Source organism: Notolepis coatsorum (assembly GCF_963971535.1).
Source record: "Notolepis coatsorum genome assembly, chromosome: 5".
Lineage (NCBI taxonomy): Eukaryota > Metazoa > Chordata > Actinopteri > Aulopiformes > Paralepididae > Notolepis > Notolepis coatsorum.
This window is the reverse complement of record NC_140169.1, coordinates 18,031,396-18,052,546: the sequence shown is the minus strand read 5'-3', so window position 1 is coordinate 18,052,546 and position 21,151 is coordinate 18,031,396. Positions and strand designations below refer to the sequence as shown.

The 21,151-nt window shown below is 42.3% G+C and overlaps 1 protein-coding gene across 2 annotated transcripts in view; it reads left to right on the top strand.

Moving 5' to 3' along the window:
* slc37a1 (solute carrier family 37 member 1) overlaps window positions 1-18,415 on the top strand; it is a 56,755-nt gene extending 38,340 nt beyond the window's left edge. For both annotated transcript variants that reach the window (XM_084314753.1, XM_084314752.1), the window contains 10 exons: window positions 650-778; window positions 2,855-2,945; window positions 5,493-5,555; window positions 8,564-8,649; window positions 9,506-9,554; window positions 14,730-14,803; window positions 15,136-15,214; window positions 15,361-15,458; window positions 15,905-15,969; window positions 17,374-18,415. In XM_084314753.1, the coding sequence (XP_084170879.1) occupies window positions 650-778; window positions 2,855-2,945; window positions 5,493-5,555; window positions 8,564-8,649; window positions 9,506-9,554; window positions 14,730-14,803; window positions 15,136-15,214; window positions 15,361-15,458; window positions 15,905-15,969; window positions 17,374-17,389 (750 nt within the window). In that variant the 3' untranslated portion in view covers window positions 17,390-18,415. The remainder of the gene's footprint in view (window positions 1-649; window positions 779-2,854; window positions 2,946-5,492; window positions 5,556-8,563; window positions 8,650-9,505; window positions 9,555-14,729; window positions 14,804-15,135; window positions 15,215-15,360; window positions 15,459-15,904; window positions 15,970-17,373) is intronic.
* Window positions 18,416-21,151: the final 2,736 nt, after the last annotated feature.

Here is a 21,151-nt window from a genome sequence, read left to right as displayed (position 1 = left end):
GTGTTTTTATATAAATTCAAATCAAAACACCCCATGTGTATGTTGAGAACATCTGACTTGTGGCATAAAAAACATTAAAATAATAAATAAATCACTAATTACCACCCGCGGGACTGGGCTCTTTGCTTGCCTCTGGTCTGTATAAAGAGGGCGGGCTCTTGACGCAGGAAACTGATGTGTCCTGAAGTTAACCTTCAGACACCCAGCAGCTCCTCTGTTGCCCTCTTACTCTCACTCCCTGAGAGCTGCTGGGTGGCTCAGGGTTCAAGCAGATGTGTGTGAATTATTTACCCTTATTTATCTCTCTCTCTTTCTCTCGCCATCTGTCACTCTTTTTCTCTCACTCTCACACCCACTCTATTTCTCTCTCCATCATCCCTGTCTCTTCCTCCTCTTTCTCTTCCTTGTCTCTTTTTTCTATTCCTCGCTCCCTCCCTCCCTCTGTCGTTCCCTTACTCCTCTTCTTCCTTCTTTGAATTTTCTTCTCCTTCCTCCCTCTCCTCAACCCTCCTCTTCTCTCCTCTTCTCTTTGTTTCCCTCTCTCTCCCTCCTTTGTTCCTTGACCCCTCATTCCCTGACCTGCTGAATCTCTTATCACTGTGTCTCTCTCTCTCTCTCTATGTCTCTCTCTCTATGTTTCTGTCTCTAGAGTTATGACTCAGAGTTGTTACTACCCCGGGACAGTGGTAGTGTGTGTGTTCCTGTACAGCAGGTGGTTGTGATGAAGAGTGAGTCTGAGCCCTCGGCCATCAGCTTCATGGGAGCCCTGCACATACCGGTCAGCACACACACACACACACACACACACGCACACACGCACACACACGCACACACACATCAATCAGCACACAATGCGCTAGAACAGGGGTTCTCAAACATTTTTATACCACAACCCCATTTTATTTAGTCATTCTTTTGACGACCCCACACTTAATGTTTTGCGTACTTATTAGAAAATTAAATGACAGCACTATGTTATCAATTAAATGAATGAATATTATCAACAAAAGCAACGGAATTGTTTCTGTATACACATTTTTAAAACAAGGCATATTTATCCAAAATATGTTGCCAGAACATAAAAAAACGAAAGAAAAGAAAATGCGTTCACATGCGCTTTTCAAGAATACAAAAAAAACTTAATGGGAAGGGTGTGCTTGTACATTTGAACAGTTCCATGATACGTGGCTGCGTTGTGCTGAGAAAGAGGTGCTTCTACTCTGAGGCGAGATCTGTATTTATTTTCTATTAATGTCCGTGCCGAAAATCCGGCCTCACAGAGGTATGTTGATGCGAAGGGGACAAGCTTTCTCAGCGCAGCATTACACAGCACTGGGTACTCGTTCCGGACTGATATCCAGAACATTGCGAGGGCCTGTCCATGTGAACTTGACTTTTAGTAGCTCGTTACAGGAAAGATCAATGAGCGTCTCCTGCTCAGACAGTGGAAAGCCTGTTGCGTCATGCGTAATGAACGGATCTTGTATTCAGTTGTCCAAATTGTCCGTGCTCGCTCTTTCGGGGAAAATTGTTCTGAAATTGTTCAATGAGCCCTTTTATGTGGCTACAGATGATGGGCTTCAAAAAAAAAATTGCAACATTCTGTTCCTCCAAAAAGCAGAGTAAATACCCCAAAATCTCAGCTGATTATCCTGGAGTGCCACAAACTGAGTTTCTTAATCCAGCTCTCCATTTTATCTGCGAGTCCAAACAGGTCTGTGTCCAGACCTTGTAGTCCCAGATTCAACGCATTGAGGCGGTCAAAGATGTCTGCTAGATATGCCAGCTGTGCCAGCCTTTCATTATCAGCACATTTCTTTGCCAATGGGTTGTTTTTGTCTGCAAGGAAAATCCGCACTTCTTCTCTCTCCATGCTTCTGACAACAAACCTATCCATTGTGAGTGTCCAGGTTACACACAAAAGACCAGACGTGGTCTCCGTGATTATACATGCGCAGGATGTAGTGAGATGTGTATTGGAATACTGCGTCGGCCTCCGTTGATGAAGGGGCGAGACATGGCAAATACACACAGCTGCCAGGTGGAAAGCTCTATCTGAGTTGGGCTCGTCGGTTTTTCTCTAGATTAAAAAAATATTTGGCCAATGCGCAACCCCACTGTCACCTACCCGCGACCCCACTTTGGGGTGCGACCCGTAGTTTGAGAATCGCTGCCCTAGAAGCACTTTGTATGAACGTACCCTAAAACAGTTCCTTTTGTCACGTTAATGTTAATATGTCTTTAGACACGTGTTTGAACGCTTTCTCATTCTGGGTACGAAACAGACGCATAAATGCATGACGGAATACACATTAAAAGCGTTAACCTACAGTATGTGAGGGAAATATCATGTCATTATAGATCTGTGTTGAAATACATATTCTATCTCTGATAGCCTTGACTAGTTTAATATGACCAACTAGTAAACTAGTCTGACTAACAGTCCGACTGTCTCTTTAACGACGAACCAAGGTTAGGAGTATCTGGCCTCTGGTGTGAAAGACATAACAATAACACCGCCGTCATATCTGGATGTCTAATGTACGTCATTTCAATGATGTATTTAATCTGTGTCAGACCAGACCTCTTGGTCACTTTCTGGTCAGACGCTCGTGTGTCTCTCTATAAACTGATCTCTGTGGAAGCACAGATATTAAACTATGTTCTTTTTTTTTATATACAACTGACTATCTAATTTCTACAGTTCACTGTCATGGCTCATTTGAAATATTCCACAACACCTACATACATAAACAATGACCACACACAGAGATCACTTCTTGTTTGTTTGATGTATTGGCACATGATAGCCTACTAATGGCAGTATTAATCCGGTTGCTGCTTGTCTCCGCAGGGAGTGATAGAGTTTTCTCTGTGTCTGCTATTTGCCAAGCTGGTGAGCTACACCTTCCTGTTCTGGCTACCGCTCTACATCACTAAAACAGGTATGTTTTATGTCTGGACTCTCTGGGTGGGCGGGCTGTGAGTGTGAGGCTATGGCTATGTCCATCTGTTGTCCCGAACTAACAGATGGAATTTTGACAGGAGGTACTACTGTCCGTATGTTTGTTTTTAAATTAGAACACCCTTGCAGAAACAACAGCTTTGCAGTCGGTCGCTTCCAAACATTCACCCTCAACAAACTTTTCTGTCCATCAAAATGGACACAAATCTGGCGGAGACAGACACAGCGTCAACTCTGTCCAACAAACAGATACTCCTCGGTGAAAATGTATTAAAAACAGACGTAGACGGACAGACGGAACGGGTTGATGTAGCTTTTTATTTACACATAGAAAGGTGTTGGATGTCTCCGTTTGAGAAGATGACAAATGGAAGGGATCAGATCTCTGTATAGTGTGATCAAAGTACAGTTATTCAGCGGCGAGAGACGAGGCTACTTCTGACGGTGTGGTTTGTCTCCCGGTGATGAAAGCAGAAGCTGCTATGAAACGGTTTCATGGCAACATTCAACTGACTCATCCTGCTCTAATCGTTCTAGAATCAATTAGAGACGTGTGGTTTCTGTTAGAGGGGGCGGGGAAAGAGGATTAGTCACATCCAATGTTCGGTATAATTGAGGATAATGAAAATCGGTAAACACAGAGGATGATTCACAGGGGAGAGAACAGTAGATGCCTTCCCACCTCATCCACCATCAAACAGCCTGTTCCTACTCACACTGCTGTCCTAGTGGACTCTGTTGTCCCAGTGGGTGCTGCACATATTCTATTACCCTTACCCCCCAGATACACTGGTCATTTCAATGTGATTTTTTTTCTGAGATCTGATTGTGAATATCTAATAACCAGGATATCACATTCCTGTTATATATATGTAAAAAATATGGACACCCCTCGGCTGACCCGTGTTACTCAAGGGTCAAGATTGAGGTTGAGCCACAAAGCACCTTTGCAATACCCAGGGGCGCTCCACCTGAGAGCAAAGTAAAAAAGATTTAAAACAATTGGAATTATCTTCTTTTTTTTTTTATCCACTTTTTCTCCCCATTTTCTCCCATCCCAATTTCGTATTTCCAATTCTTCCCTCCCCTGTCTTGAACGTTGCTAGACTATGCCTCCCACTGGTCGGCTGTAGTGAGGATAGAAGCCTTGCATCACGTGTCCCCTCCGGTACGCGAGGAGGCAGCCTGTCGCATCTTTTCACTGCAGCAGCTCGAGCTCTCAGTGGCGAGGAGTAACGCGTGGGAGGCTCACGCTGCCCCCGATACTTCCTGTTTCCGCTGTACCGGCGTCACCCAACCGACCTGTAGGAGTCGCTGTCCACAACGTCCAATCCCCACCCACCGGCTTTCCCACCCTCTAACACTGCCAATTGTGTTAGTATGACGGCTGGCCAAGCCGGTAGCAACACCGAGAGCTGGGCTCGATACCAGCATCTCCTGCGTTAGTGGCGAGCGCCTTGCCCACTGCGCCACTCAGCCGCCTCACAATTGGAATTATCTTAAATGTAATTGTCTATTCATTTGAGTGGTATGTGGTTAATTCAACCTACCTAGCCGCGCTGTATCGCTGGGATTAGTGTTGAGTGGTATGTGGTTAATTCAACCTACCTAGCCTCGCTGTATCGCTGGGATTAGTGCTAAGTGGTATGTGGTAGGGCTGGGCGATATGGAAAAAAATCATATCGCGATAACGATATGATAATTTTATTTTATTTCTCGATATCGATAATTATCGAATTGTTATAAGTATAAAAAAAAAGAAAAAAAAAAAACATTTTTTTTTTTTTTTTTTTTTTTAAACAGATGCATGTTTATTTTGCAGCAATTCTTTGTCATTGCCGCCATCTTTAGTGTTACATCCCCTCACACTCCAGTTCTCAGGCTGCAGCTGGTTTAAAAGCTAAAGTAAACCGGCTTCTCTGCTGGCTGTGGCTCCAGAGGAGTTGAACAGTTCTGGCTCTGCTAGTTTATTTTCGATCTTTTGGTGCTTTTTTGGTGGACAAACCACCGCACATGTGCACCGTGACTCGTGACTGGAGTCTAGCTCTGCTAGCACACATAGCCTACTGTGTACAGACGGTTTCAAAATGTATTTTAAATTAGAAAGCAAACAAAATAAATGGACAAGAGAAAAAGAGATCTGAATTTGGTCAGTATTGTCATTTGGACAAGCAAAGCCATTACTTTAAGTTGCAGGCAAGAAAGACAAGTCTGTCCACTGTCTCTGGTTTTAAAACTGCCCTGTTGCAGGAAAAAAGAAAAAAAACGATTTTTCGATTTTTTTTAAATTTCGATATTCGATATCGATTATTAAAATATACCGCGATATTTATCGTTATCGTTATATCGCCCAGCCCTAGTATGTGGTTAATTCAACCTACCTAGCCGCGCTGTATCGCTGGGATTAGTGTTGAGTGGTATGTGGTTAATTCAACCTACCTAGCCGCGCTGTATCACTGGCATTAGTGTTGTGTATCAGTGATGAGTTCCTGCCAGAGGTATAATAACATGTGTGTGTGTGTTGCAGCTCACCTGGATGCTAAGAGCGCTGGCAATCTCTCCACACTGTTTGACGTCGGAGGCATAGTGGGTATGTATGTTTTCTTTCCTTAACACTTTGAATGCCCAGCAGGGGGCGCTCATTTAGTGCTTGAATGCCCAGCACCACTCCAATGTTAACCTTAATATCGCCTAATCTATGTTTTAAATTATGGCTATGTGTCTAATCTGCCCGTCGCATTATCAATGACTCATTTCCAGTCAACATTGTCGAAGCAGATTGTTTTTTTATCTGTTCATTTCCGTTTGATAGCATTTTGAAAAGCACTCGTTTTCACGGAAAAAAGAAGAGATTCTATGATAATCGCCCTTTACTGTAATATTCTAGAACGTTGTCATTTTGCGGCCTATTTATGAATCGTTTTCAAATAAACGCTAGATTATCGATAGTATATGTGTTGACTGATTCTCTCAGTTCCTGATCACTCTTACAGTCAAACAGTCATATCACATTATAGCGGAAACGCTTATATCTCTGTGAAAAAAGGTCTGATTATCCTAATACTGGTAAAATAGATTCCTTACCTGAGCTCAGATGGTATCCAAATGGATTATTCCAATTCCTGATCGCCATTCCGAAATTCGATCCTTTTATTGATCCACTGCTACGTACTGTAAAACACATAATCCCCGCTGCTCTGAGAGTCCAGCATGAAGCTGATCGACTCCGGTTACATGCGTGAGAAGTAAAATGTGGAGTCCGGGTTTTTTTTTCTCTTGCTTTTTCATTGAGTCCAATCCAAAAGGGTGAATTACCATCTGGGAGACGATAGGAGGTGCTTTTTCACATCTGAGCACCTGGGGTGGCTGAATTACCAACGGTAGACTCGGTTGATGAAATATGAATTCAGATCGCTAATAAAAAAAAAAAAAAACGTCATCGTTTATTTTGATATCATCCCATTATTGTGTGTGTGTTTTTATTATTATTTATTATTTTTGGACCAGATATGACCTTATATAACTTTGATAATGTGCGGATATCTACTGTCAGTGGTTCTTATATAGAGAGAGTCACTGAGTATAAATATCTTGGCCTGTGGCTCGACGAGAATTTTACATTTAAGTTCCATGTGGATAATCTTGCCTCTAAACTGCAACAGAAAATTGGTTTCCTGTACAGAAACAGATCCAATTTCCCTCTATTTAGTAGATTTTTTTTTGAATCGGTCTTCTTATCACCTGTTTATATCTCTTCACTGCTAGATTGGAATATTGGAACCTATTTAACTCAATCAAATGACTGGATGGTTCTTAGGGTCCCTCAAGTTTGTGCTGATCTAGGGATGTCAGCTTTTTCCTTTGATGCCTCGAACTCTTGGAATGTCCTCCAAGTAACTCTCTCTGAAGTAGGGATGCCCCCCGGACCCCGGTTCTAAACGGGAACCGGTACTGAATTAGAAAAAACCGGAGTATTAATAAGCTCCGATGTTATCGGTACTGCTATCGATACTCGAGAAATTATTATTATTATGAGTTTTTTTTCGAAGAATTTAAACGTTGCGAACTATCTCTCCTCTCTCTGTCTCTGCACGAGAAGCGAGCCGCAGCAAGCCATTACACACACACTTGTCGCGGGCCGCTCACTCACACATACACGGGTAGGGAGGTGCTTGTCCGTGGCTAGCTACGTTAGCTACGGAGCTAATAGAGTGTACCATCCAGCAACACTGAAACTGACTAACGTCAACGTTATGCCGAGCCCACACTACACTACACGTATGAACTCGATATAGCGCCAACGTTACTCCGTTTCCATGAAGTGTTTACTTAGCAGCAATCTGTTGTTGTTGAAAATTTAACGTTAACGTGGCTAGCTACGTTAGCTACGGAGCTAATAGAGTGTACCATCCAGCAACACTGAAACTGACTAACGCTAACGTCATGCCGACTCGCCGAGTTCATACTACACTACACGTATGAACTCGACATAGCGTCAACGTTACTCCGCCTCCATGAAGTGTTTAATTAGCAGCAATCTGTTCTGTTGTTGAACATTTAACGTTAACGTGGCTAGCTACGTTAGCTACGGAGCTAATAGAGTGTACCATCCAGCAACAGTGAAACTGACTAACGCCAACGTCATGCCGAGCCCACAGTTCACACTACACTACACGTATGAACTCGACATAGCGTCAACGTTACTCCGCTTCCATGAAGTGTTTAATTAGCAGCAATCTGTTCTGTTGTTGAACATTTTACTTTAGCACTTCCGGCGAGGACAGGAAGCCGTCATGAAATCGTTGTAGTCATTTTGTAGTCTTATTAACTAAAAGATTTTTTTTTTTTTTTTTTAAATCTTTTTCCCCCTCCTTCTTTTTCCGATTTTTCTCCCATCCCACTGTTAGTCGTTATGCCAATTCCCAACCCCCTTCCTGGTTGTTGCGCACTTTCCCCTACCGTTGGTCCGAGAGGCCGGAGACTGTCACATGCTTTCCTCCGACGCATTTGCAGCCAGCCAGCAGCCAGCCTGGCCGCGCAGATTCTCACCGGGAGAGTGTAACGTGTGGAAGGTCGCACTACCTCTCTCCAGATCCTACCCTTGCTGAGCAGGCGCCCCGACCGAACTGTAGGGGAGTAGGACATTTGTTTCACAGTTTTAGCATGATGTTTTATAGATGGCCAGGTTAAACACAGGTTTTTGTTTTTTAAGAGGGGGGATTTGATTTGATTGAAGTTTATTTAAAATATGCAACACAACAAACAAATATCAAGTACAGATATAGCCTTAAGCCGTTCAAATAATAAATTGTATTTTATTTTTTATTTAAATATATTTAAATAATAATCTAAAAGAACCGATAAAGTACCGAACCGTTAAGCAGTATCGATAAGAGTAGTAGTATCGATAAAATCCTAACGATACCCATCCCTACTCTGAAGGGGGAGGTTCTCCCCTCTCTTGGTATGTTTGAATGTATGATTTCAGACCATTGTGTGACTACCCCATTATGACTACATTGGTATGAGCGGTGCTTTTGAACAGCATTGTTCTCTGGGCTGATCACTCGTCTCTTTTCTGTGTGTGTGTGTGTTCAGGGGGGATCTTGGCTGGCGTGATCTCTGATAAGCTGGAGAAGAGAGCCACCACGTGTGCAGTCATGTTGCTGTTGGCCGCCCCCACCGTGAGTGTCTTCACCGCCAACAGGGATTGAGGTTTTATTGACCCACCGTCCCAGTTTCTCCTCTCTCTCACACACTGACAGGGATGGAGGTGTTATTGCCCCATCGTCCCAGTTTCTCCTCTCTCTCACACACTGACTTGGGCTTCGGTGACACTTGTGATTTCAATGCAATTTCTGAGATCTGCTCATAAAGATCTGATGCTATGAGATCACATTGCTGTGTGTCCGGACTTGGTCTGAAATAATTACTGTTATGTGTCTCCCCCATGGCTGGACTGTGCCCACATAACTTTTTCCTGGTCTCTCTTTCTCGCTCTTTCTCTCTCTCACACTCTTTCTCTCTCTTTCTTTCCGGTGCCCTCTGTTCTCTGGGTTGTTTGAGGAATACTCTGGTTTAGAAGACCCTCTTTTCCTCAACATCAATCTTGTAGACAAAACTCTGCTTCTGAAACCAAACCACCCACACATCTTATGGGAGACCCACCCAACATGACCCACGAAAGCACTTACGTGGACAGGTCGTCAGACGTTGCATGGTTTCCTTCAGGCCGTCTCTCCCCAAAAGATGCAAGTGCTGTTTAGGTCTCGAAAGCAAAAGTTTTGTCTACAAATGTCAAATGTATTTACAAACGGTACAATAAACTCCATTTAGATCTCTACTATTAGATTTGATATATATCCGATAACTATCAAGAAATCTATCACTATTTTGGTGGTATAACATTGTAAAACAGGTGAGGTTTTGAAGTCTTTCTTCTTACCCCTTCATGATTAATCGCATTTGCCAGTTAGTCATGGTGTGTGAATTGGTGAGTCACATTGTTCTGACTGATGTTATGTTCTGACTCTCTTCCAGCTCTATGGGTTCTCAATGATCAGTGAATTTGGCATGGGGCCTACGATCGGTACGTAACAACTCATGTTCTTTCCTTATATATATGCGTGATATAGGTCTAGAATGCCATCGCTGTAAGTCAATGGGGAGACTGCCACTACTTGCGAGTGCTTAAAATATATTAAATATTATACTGTAGCTATGGATCTAATACACCCGTCGATTGTCAGTGAGTTGCTTCCAGTCAACATGCACAAAACGGATTGTTTTTTCATACATACATTTCCGTTTTATACCGTGGTGAATAAGAGTATATTTCCAGAGCATTCTGTCTAATCTCAAGAAACTCAAGCAAACGGCGCTTCAATGTATTTCCTTAGAAATCGTGCCATTTGTCGCTTGATTTATGAATCGGTCTGAGATGAACGCTAGATTATCGGTATTATATGTGTCATCATGCACGAACAGAAGCGGGGGCTGAAAACTCGCTTCTCAGTGCTTTGCCCGCAGCCAACGGCAGAAACGCGCACACACACACGCATGCTCCGATGGTGGCGAAAGAAACATCGGATTTTTAACCCAAGATTGAGTCCTTACCTGGTCTTTGATGTCCTGCAAAAAGATTAAACCAATTCCTGATCGCCATTCCAAATATTGAACGCGTTTATTGATCCAACGTTATATGTCCGAAAGGCATAATCCACGCTGCTCCCAGTCTCCCCAGTCCATGTGTTATAAACGTTACTCTTGCTAGAGAAGGAAAACCTGGACAGGACTTGTTAGATCAGCGTACAGCCCAAGGGGGAGGGATTTCAATGATGTGCAATACCGGCTTGAAGGCGTAGGCGGCGGTATTTGCCCTTTGCAAGCTCAGACCCATTCCCAATGATAACATCAGGCTGGATGGATGAAAAATGAATGGATATAGTTAATAAAAGAAATAACGATTAAAACCCGAGATTTCTCGTGATTGGCTCTCAACGCATGGCAAGTTAACCCGACTTTTTCCGTGATTGCCGCTTGTAACTGAGGGGTACAATTCCCTGACTGTATTGTTAGATATGATATTTAATACCACTACCTCTTGTACTTTAACTTCTGGCCATCCAGTACATGATATAAGTATGATGAACACTTTCCCACCTGATGAAACGAATCCACACAAATGTACCAAATCGAAGGTTTAATATAGCAAAAGGTATATACAACGGTCACTTAATTACATTTATGATTTGAAATATGAAATATGCACTTTTATGGCAAATGAGTATTCGTAGGTAAATCAACATTGAATGTCCAATCTCTGGTTACGCAGGGAGTAAGTATACAACCTGGAATATTTAGGAAACGATAGCGATGGTACTTAAATGATTATAGCTGGATACACTAAAGGGGGGGGGGGGTCCCGCTGGTTGTAAGACAGTAGGAGGGGGGGGTTAGAGAAGCCGCTGGCGGTATCCCATCTGGCCGACAGTTTCTTGGGAGAATTCAAAGTCTTGAACACGGTGCCCACAGAACCTCGGTCCGCAGACGAATACAGCTGGACCCTCTGTGGACGGTAGCTGCCGGTCCACAACGGAGAGACGTGAGGCGACCTCACTGGTGTAGAGCGCCGTCTCACCTGGAGTCCTCTCCGGGGGGTAGTTCCAACACTCCGCAGTGTTGGCCTTTATCCATGGAATAATCAAAGCACCCAAAGCATAATCCAAGCCGTGGAAGGCTCGCCGTCGTCCGGGTAGAGTAATCCAATATACAGGTCCGGTCGCCCTGGCCCGGAGCTCCTCGGATGCAAGCACCACTAGGGGTCTACCCAGCCTGGTTAAGCGTCCAGATAACGTCAGGAACGATGGGGGTACTGATGACTTTAGAACTCTAACCGAACGATGCACCATACATAAATAGACTATTATTAGCTTAATAGAATACGTCCAACTCGACGGTATAGTGCCAAACTATGACTATTCAACTATTAATCTACACAATATCTCAATGCCTATTCTGGGGCCAAGTAGGCCTTACTACACCACACGTGCGTCGTGGGGAGGCTTCGCGTCTGTCACTCTGTTGGAGGGTAAAGAACTGGACTAAAAGAAAGTTCTACTTTACTTGCGCCATATATATATGCGCTATGAACAAATAGTACCATTCGTATTTCGCCCGACATATTCCTGCGCGGAACCGGGGCTTGCCACGACATGTTAGGCGGCACGATTGAACTTGGACCTAGGGGGTATGGCAACCTGGCGCCAGGTTCTCGTCCAATGGTAGAATGAAACTATTATGGGCTGTTTAGTAGACTAAAGGGATATTCAGTGCATATTGTACAAGGAATATACAGGGGATATCAAACGATATACAAATACAATTAAATATATATATATAAATAAATATATATATTCGGTTTAATCTGATCCTTCACAACACCGCTGAATGAGTTAAAGGCCCATGTCAGTGATCCAGACTAAACAAATGGGTTGCCCCACCACAAAGACAAAAAATATACATAAAAATATAATATATTCTCTAGTTGATTCTCTCTTGATACAAGGACTTACACTAGACAACAGGTAAATTAGTTTTTAATTGTATGTTTGCTGTATTTATGTGGCGGTGAAAGGTTTGTTTACATTGGTAATGTTGGTAAATATTGACCTATTCTGCTTTATGACTGGTAAGAAGTTCCAAAAAGCTCATTTTCCATCTACAAGAATGCTTTATCTAGTGGTTGATTTGATGGTTGATTTGATGGTTGCTCTGATGGTTGCTCTGATGGTTGATCTGATGGTTGATCTGATGGTTGATCTAATGGTGATACCTAGTGGTTGATTTGATGGTTGATCTAGTGGTTGATCTGATGGTTGATCTAATGGTGATACCTAGTGGTTGATTTGATGGTTGATCTAGTGGTTGATCTGATGGTTAATCTAGTGGTGATACCTAGTGGTTGATCTGATGGTTGATTGCAGTGGTGATACCTAGTGGTTGATCTGATGGTTGATCTAGTGGTGATACCTAGTGGTTGATTTGATGGTTGATCTAGTGGTTGATCTGATGGTTGATCTAGTTGTAATACCTAGTGGTTGATTTGATGGTTGATCTAGTGGTGATACCTAGTGGTTGATCTGATGGTTAAGCTAGTGGTGATACCTAGGGGTGCACCGATGTATCGGTCGGGTATCGGTATCGGCCGATAAGTGCCTTGTTGACTGCAATCGGCCTATCGGCCGATAAGCTCGAATGTGCCAATGGCAGTAGCCGATAAATATCCATCAATTTGTGTTGCGTCAAAAGGCAAAAAAAAGTTCAGTCGCGTTGCGACCTGCACAACGCCGCCCCCGGCCCACACACACAAGCTACTGCATCAAAGTTACTACTTATGATTAACAAATGCATTCGTTTTGTGGCATTAACGTTATATAGTTAGTGTTACACGTTCAATAACATCAGCATATTATTTACCCGAACGTAGCAAGCATTACTCGTTCATACTAGCTCAGTTCCTTCCGTTGCTCATAGAGCCCTGAGTTTTACCCATTCTGCAATCTGTTAATAAAGTTTTCAATCAGACACATGCAGGGGTGCAGTGCTGGACATACACGGTCAAACGACGTTTGGGCTTCGTCACTGAGGCAGAAGTGCGCGCATCCTATTATTATGCAAAGTCTAGGTGATAAGTGCCGGCGCGACGACACAAAAATTACTCGTCGCGCCGTATACCCCGGCCGCCGGCACTTATCACCTAGACTTTGCATAATTAATAGGATACCGACAACCAAATACAAGCCCTGTAGGTGGGGGGTTGCTTGATCTCCCGACTGGAAGGATGAGACAAGTTGTATCATCTGTTCTGTGCGCAACCGAGGGAACATGTATGCGCGTGCACGCGGGAGCGCGCATGCACGTGGCGTTTGGCCTTCGCCCATATTACGACTGCACCACTGGACACATGTATAGAAAGGCTTTGTTTTATTATAACATTCGGTGCAGTAAAATCATTATGCCTCGTTTAGTCATCCTGCGGAGCTAAAAGCTAAACGTCGGCCGCGCCGCCGCAGGGATCTAAAGTTGTTGTGGAGCTCAGCTCTCGTCAAAATCAATGGCGGACAAAAGCGGAAGTAAAAAATGTATACGCGCTTGCCGATTGGTGGTAACAGCAGAGGCGGGTGCAAGCGGTGTGTGACGTAATTGGCAGAATCGACTGTCAATCAAAATTTCATTGGTTGAGAGCTCTGGTTGAGACAATAGTATCCAGCTGCAGCCCGGTAGACCATACTGGGAGAACTAGTATCTAGCTGCAGCCCGGCAGACCATACTGGGAGAGAGATAGTGCTATTTCTTGATGTTTCTTTTTTTAAGTAAGTAAAGAGGCCTATGTTCATATCGGTGAGCACAATTTGTAACACAAATATACAGTAGTTTCATAAAAAGAAAAAAAATTACAAAAAATTACAAAAAAAAATGTTGCCACAAATATCGGTATTGGTATCGGCCGATTGTGTTAGTTGAACAATCGGTATCGGTATCGGTGGCACATTTTCATATCGGTGCATCCCTAGTGATACCTAGTGGTTGATCTAGTGGTGATACCTAGTGGTTGATCTGATGGTTGATCTAGTGGTGATACCTAGTGGTTGATCTGATGGTTGATCTAGTGGTGATACCTAGTGGTTAATTTGATGGTTGATTTAGCGGTTGATCTGATGGTTGATCTAGTGATGAAACCTGATCGTAGTACTTGATAATAAAGCTGAACAAGTGAAGACGGTGTGCTTTTCTCCTTTTGAGTTGTAGTGATGATGAAATCAGTGGATCAAAGTAATATCCCGGAAAGCCTATGTCAATAGCTAAAAATAGCTCAATCCCCTTTCGTCCTCCTCTGTGAGACTTTCTGTTTCCATAGCTATAGATAGTGAAATATGTGAGATACATTAACTGTAGAATTTAGGTATAACTAAGGAAAAATAGACAACATTTCCTTGACGGCAATGCGGAGGTTCCGCGACCACGTGACTAGCCCTGGGACCAGGGTTCTATATTGAGCTCCTTTAGATTAGAACTCTGATTAGATTAGATGTCAGCCCCCCAGGAGTCGTTTACGTCCGCATATAACCTGTGTAATATATAAACCTCGCCACCACCACATCATCCTTAATTAATATGAATAATTCAACCACTGTATGAGGAGAATGGTTGTTATGACCCATTGAAAATAAGTGGATGACATGCTGTTGTTTGGATCTTCTAGCTATGTTGTTAGTGTGTGGAGCACTAGTGAATGGACCAAATTCCCTAATAACAACAGCTGTGTCTGCTGACCTGGTAAGTGTATATGTGTGTCTCTGTCCGTCTGTCTGTCTGTCTGTCTGTCTGAGTATGCAGTCTTCTTTGTCTCTGAGCATGCTTGTGTGTGCACGTTTACTGGTACATACAGTATTGCAGCATGGCACTACAGAAATTCCCAAATTCTAGGTCTGAACCCAACATGGGTCACGGGACTGACCACTGTCTGGTGTTCCCCCGTGATAAGGCGGAGGGAACTTGGGTTCTGTGTTATTGTGCTTTGGTTATACAGAAACTACAATAAAGGTGAACAAACAGTGAATTTGTACAGGACTCCTCTCATTCCCTTGTGCATTGACCTCTGACCTTAGGGGACCCACAAAAGCTTGAAGGGCAACGCCAGAGCCTTGTCTACGGTCACAGCCATCATCGACGGCACAGGGTCTGTAGGTCAGTGGCCACTTCATTCACTAGGCGTCCAGGAACAGGACTGGGCCCTCTATAGAAATGCATTACGTTGACATTTCCAATAATCTCGATTGAAAGTGGATTGATCTCAATCCCTGCGGTGTACTGACTACCGTGTCTCCCCTTAGGTGCAGCAGTAGGCCCCCTCCTGGCCGGTGTGTTGTCCGCAGGCGGCTGGCACCAAGTCTTCTATATGCTGATGGCTGCTGATTTCTTCGCTCTGCTGGTGAATGCCTATTAATTTATTAATTTTTCATTAAATTTATTTACTCTGGAATAAAAATAAAAAAAATTAAGACAAAGCAGGGTTTTTTGGGGCCCAATCCAGACGATCTTCCTCCAATTTATAATGGGTAATTTTCAAAAGAGGCAAATAGTAAAAGAAAAGGAGGAAGAAAATGAATGATTTGGGAAAGAAACGAGAGAAGAGATGAGGAGAGGAGGGGAGAGAATAACTATGAAAGAGCAGGGGAGGGAGAAAAACTGATGTTAAATAGTAAAATATTATTAAACAAACAAACAATCAACATCAAAAGCATTACTGGGTTATTAGAGATACTTAAAACATCTGTTTAAACAAAAGCTAACGGCAACTAATGTTTGACTATTTTGTGTGTGTGTGTGTGTGTGTGCCTGCCTGCCTGCCTGCCTGGCTTCCTGCCTGCTGCATAGCTTTTGCTGCGGCTAGTGACAAAGGAGCTGACCTCGAGCAAGTCCCGCCCCATCTCTGCTGTAGAGTGAGTCATTTTTCTCAGATTTTTCATCCATTTGCTCAGTCTTTTCCCATTGGTCATTCATCTGCTCCTCATCCTTTCTATACAGTCAATTGTCAGATGGTTTTCCTTTGAAATTGACCACATTCGCACTGCGGCCAATTTGCCCTGTTCCCACCCAAGGTGGCAGTGTGAATTACAGTATGGTAAATTCCTGCTTTTCTAAAGGACTTTTTACTAAAGACTAAAGACGCACTTCTTCAACCATTATCTGAATTAAAAAAAAAAAAAAAAAAAAAAAAACAATAAAAAAATCTAACCCTAACTAACCTTACTGTCATGCACTTGTCCTAATAAACTAACCTACACTGTAGCACTCAACACTTTGATGAACATTGTTGCTCAGCTGATAGAGTTGTGCCCTTCCTGATGGCTTGTCGTACAGAACTTGTAAGTCGCTTTGGATAAAAGCGTCAGCTAAATGACTAAATGTAAATGTAAATGTTACATCTTTATATGTTGTTATTGATTTGGGTTCTCTCCTTTCCTCCTCCCTCTCACCCTTTATTAAAGAACCTACCCCAGAACAGACTAGACATGCAGTAGATTCTCAGTTAACCTGGTATTGTTCCATCTACAGAACTGGAATTGATGGAATGGGAATTTTCTATTCAAATCAATGTTCCATTCTGATTCAAAACTAACGTAGTGTAACAACTACATCGACATGCTAACCTCTGTGAACACATCTTCTCACTGTGGGCCACACCAGAGTGGGAAATACACACACACCTTCTCATAAATTATGTTAAACGTCAGTGATTAATTAACTTGAGTGATTTCATGAAAAGGGGTAATTAAGCAAGATATTGGTGCACTGGAGTGTTTTCTCTCACCAACATTAGGAATTATGTCTTGCTCCCGTGCGCCTGTAGAAAATGTCTGGCAAGTGTGTTTACCCTGCCTGCCACTTTGGCATCAAACCAGTGGTCATTTGGGAGTTCTAAAAATAAAAAAAAAGTGCGAAATCAAACATTTCTGGTGAATTTTGGAATCAACCAGTCGCTTTGGTTGGTCAGTGAGAATGTATGGTTCTTTGCCCCGGTTCTCTACCAATACTAATATAGTCATAACAATTCTAATAGAAGAATTGACCCATCTCAAACCCCACCCTCTTTTATTGATCCTCCAATCACAGCTGTTGCTTCCCTCGGGACAAACGTGCTTCCGAAGCAATGGTTGCGATTGGAGGATCAAATGGAGGATCAAATATATCATACATCCCTAATACAGCATATTTTAGCCTGGTATCTGAGCGAATCTCAATACTGGTATCGGTGCAACTCTAACAACCTTGTTCCACAAATGTAACAATACTGACACCCAGTTTATCAACACAATTAATAGTATTGTCTCTCTGTCTGACAGGTTGAAGGAGCACTGAGCACTTTGATTGGAGGAGGACATGGACCAGACACACACACACACACAGACACACACTGTACATTGAAACCACTTGTCTAAGCCTGGAATGGACGTTGACATCCTCCTGGACATGATGACATAAGCCACACACACACACACACACAGACACACAGAGAACTGCCGACGCCCTGGGAGAGTGACGTTCCCTCCGTCCGATAGGAACAGACTAAGCAACAGACTTGTGTTTGGCGCACCAAACTGAATCACACACATACACACACACACACACACTGAGTAAGTGAGTGAGTGAATGAGTGAATGAATGTGTACTGTGTGTGTGTGTGTGTGTCTCTCTCTCTCTCTCTCTCTCTCTCTCTCTCGTGCGCGCGCTCTTCTAGTACCACTAAGAGCCTTTATGAGAACTGTTGCTGAAGTTCTTCAGACTTTTGGATTATAATATTCTACAGTCACCTCTGCCTTACTGAACCAAAGAGCTTGTGGAGATTACATTGTAATTTAAACATTTAAGAGAAAAAGAAAATATTTTAAAAGCCGTTTAAATTATTCCACTCAGTTTTGTGGTGTGTTTTCTTTTTTAATATATATTTTCTCATAGAGATTACGTTGTGTATTTTCCATATCCTTATATGAAGGTATTCAAGGTACTGATTTTTTTTTATATAAAAAAAAAAAAAATTGTGTCTACATATGTGGGTATTTGGGATGTTATGAATGTAGTTAACGTCAATGTACAGTATATAAAACTTGACAAACGATAAGGTCATCTGGATATATTTCTGCAGTGCAATGTTGAAAAGTAGACAATTATCTTAACCCTTTCAGGTGTGAGGTTTTTTTTCTGTCTCTCTATAGCTTCCAGTGGCCAGTAGCCATTGCGACACCATCATTACAATGTTATGTTTTCAGAATACTAATCAAACCGGGGTGATCGTGCACCTGAAAGGGTGTTAAGGCCTAACAAAAATAATGGTTGGTTTCAGGTTGCCGACCGACCCTGCCGATTTAGGTGCGACCCAATATATTTTATGAGTTTAAAAAAAAAAAATTATATATTAAAAATTTTTTTTTTTTTTTTTTTTTTTTTTTTTTTTTTTTTTAGAATAAAGTTTCATAGAAATCTTAGTCAAACATTTAGTATTATGGATATTAAACATGCTGGCAGAGTACATGCATCCATGTTGTTGTGAACATTTTAACCCTTTCACTGCCACACGACAGCCGGTTAACCCTTTCACTGTGACAATACAGAAGGTTAGCCCTTTACTATCACACAACCGACGGCGATGCTCCATCATTAGCATCATTAGCTCCGCATCCGCGGAGCTAATGATGCTAATGATGGAGCATCGCCGTCGGTTGTGTGATAGTAAAGGGCTAACCTTCTGTCGTGTGGCAGTGAAAGGGTTAATTAAATAAAGAAATTCCCTATCCATAGTCGCCGTGGGAAAGAATAAAAAAAAAAAAAAAAAAAATTCCCTACCTACCCATGGCCAAACTGACAACCAACCTGAAACCAACTATTATTTTTGTTAGGCCTAAAGGTGGTAACAGTGTATAGTCTGGGACACGCCGGACGCTGAAGTGCCGTGAGGTGTCAGTTTTCGAGCGAGCAGGAGCCTGGCTGTTCACACCAAGAGAAATAGACCAGACACAAACTGTGGCTGAAGAGCACGAGCTGGCTGCGGAGCTCCTGGTATGAACGGTGTAATCCGGTAATGTGAGCGGTGGAAGCGGTGCTACAGCGTCGTCTCTGCTGTGTGGGGCTGCCCTCAAATTCCTAGTCACTGTCCGATTAGTCGACAAATGTATAAAATTGTGTTTCCTACACCGAACGGACTGGTTTCCAGAGGGGGCTCACATTTTCACAATATATTTTCACAAGAAATGATGACTAACAAAGTATTTGTCGACTATTTAATCGACTTGTAGAGACCAAAATTTCAGCCCAAACCTTTCAGTAAGCTCATATGAAATGAGTAACTTCTAGAATTTTATTTTTTTAATATTTATATTCTATCTTTGCTTAATTTATTTTCTCTATGCCGTCTGACCGTGAAATGCACAAAATACCTAATGCCTGATCGATGACCTTATGTATCCTAATGATGACCTTGTATTAGGGCTGTCCCCGACTAAAGATTTGGATAGTCGACTATGATTGGCCGAAATTAGCCGATAGTCGACTATAAAAAAAAAGAATTTGAAAAAAAAAAGTATTATTATTATATATATTTTTTTTATCATTCCATTTGGGCTGTGGGGGTGCTTAATGTCTGAAGGAGTCGACTGAAGGCTTCTTGTCCTCTGAAAAAGCATGCAATTTGGTCCACTGATGGATACATCTTGATATGTCTAGTCTAGTGTGTTCATTAGATGGGTGAAATCCTCTTTCTGTGCCTGTTTTCTTAGGCAGTTAGCCTCTGGTATGCGTGCCATTAGCGTTAGCCACGCTTCTAGGTCTCTTTTCTTTTGGAAAGAATGATACAAATATATATATATATATATATATATATATATATAATAATGTTTTTGTTTTTGTATTCGACTAAGAGGTTGGCAGTCGACTACGGCTCCTTTCGATCGGTTAGTCGACTATTCGACTAATAGGGGTCAGCCCTACCTTGTATGCATCTTAGCGAGAATCGTACCTTTCCATGGTGGTAGCATAGCAAAACAAACATGCCTTTCTTAGAACAAGAGCACATATTGGTGGAAGTGTCAAAGTGTATATTTAATGTGTCGGTGGTAGTTGGCCTAGTACTTGAAAAATAATGTGTGCCTTTCTTTTGGGATGTTTGTCTATGTGTGGGACAGTACTGTTGATTTGTAAACCGAAAACTGTCCCAAATTGTTACCCGACTTCTTTGCAAATGTACTACCTAATGTGTCCATTTGTAAAGAATCCTTGGTAAAATAAATATATATTTTTGTCTTCACTCTGTTGTTTCACTGTCATGTTGTTGATATCTCTTTGTGCCCTGGACTACTACACTGTACTACACACTGGACTATAGGGCTGTCTTAAATACTTCGAAGCTTCGTTCGATGGGCACGGGATTCGAACGGGAACATTTTATTTGAAAATATTCAAATATTCTTTATTAAATTTTTTTCATCCCCCCTCCCACCTGCAAAATCTTGCGCCTCCAATGCAACAAACGTCATATGCCTCATTAACTCTGCCTCTCTTTGTTAACTACAACAAGCAAAGCCGTTTGTTATTTAAGCATTACATCACGCGCAGGAGTGTGTTATAAGAATTAGAGCATGCCTAGGGGTGGTTGTTAGGCCCGAGGCGCAGCCGAGGGTGGTTAGACCCCCCTAGGCATGCTCTAATTCTTTTTTTGATCCACTTTTTCTCCCCTTTTTCTATTTTTTCTCCCATCCCAATTTAGCCATGCCAATTCTCCCCTCCCCTGTCTTGAACGTTGCTCGCATATGCCCCCCAGTGGTCAGTTGTAGGGAGGATAGAAGCCTTGCATCACATGTCCCCTCCGATACATGTGGAGGCAGCAGTGTTGGGAAAGTTTACTTTCTACACAAACTAGTTCAGTTCACAGTTCAAAATTTTTTAAATGAACTAGTTTAGTTCATAATTCAAAATTTTGAACTAAAGTTCATGGTTTCAAATATGAACATATTTATAGTTTATAGTTCTTTTTTCAATCCGTTTATTATTTGTAAAAAATTATTGAACCACAGACAGCAATCGGAATACTGGCATTTCCATAACGCTTTGCTCCCGCCCATTCTGTCCACA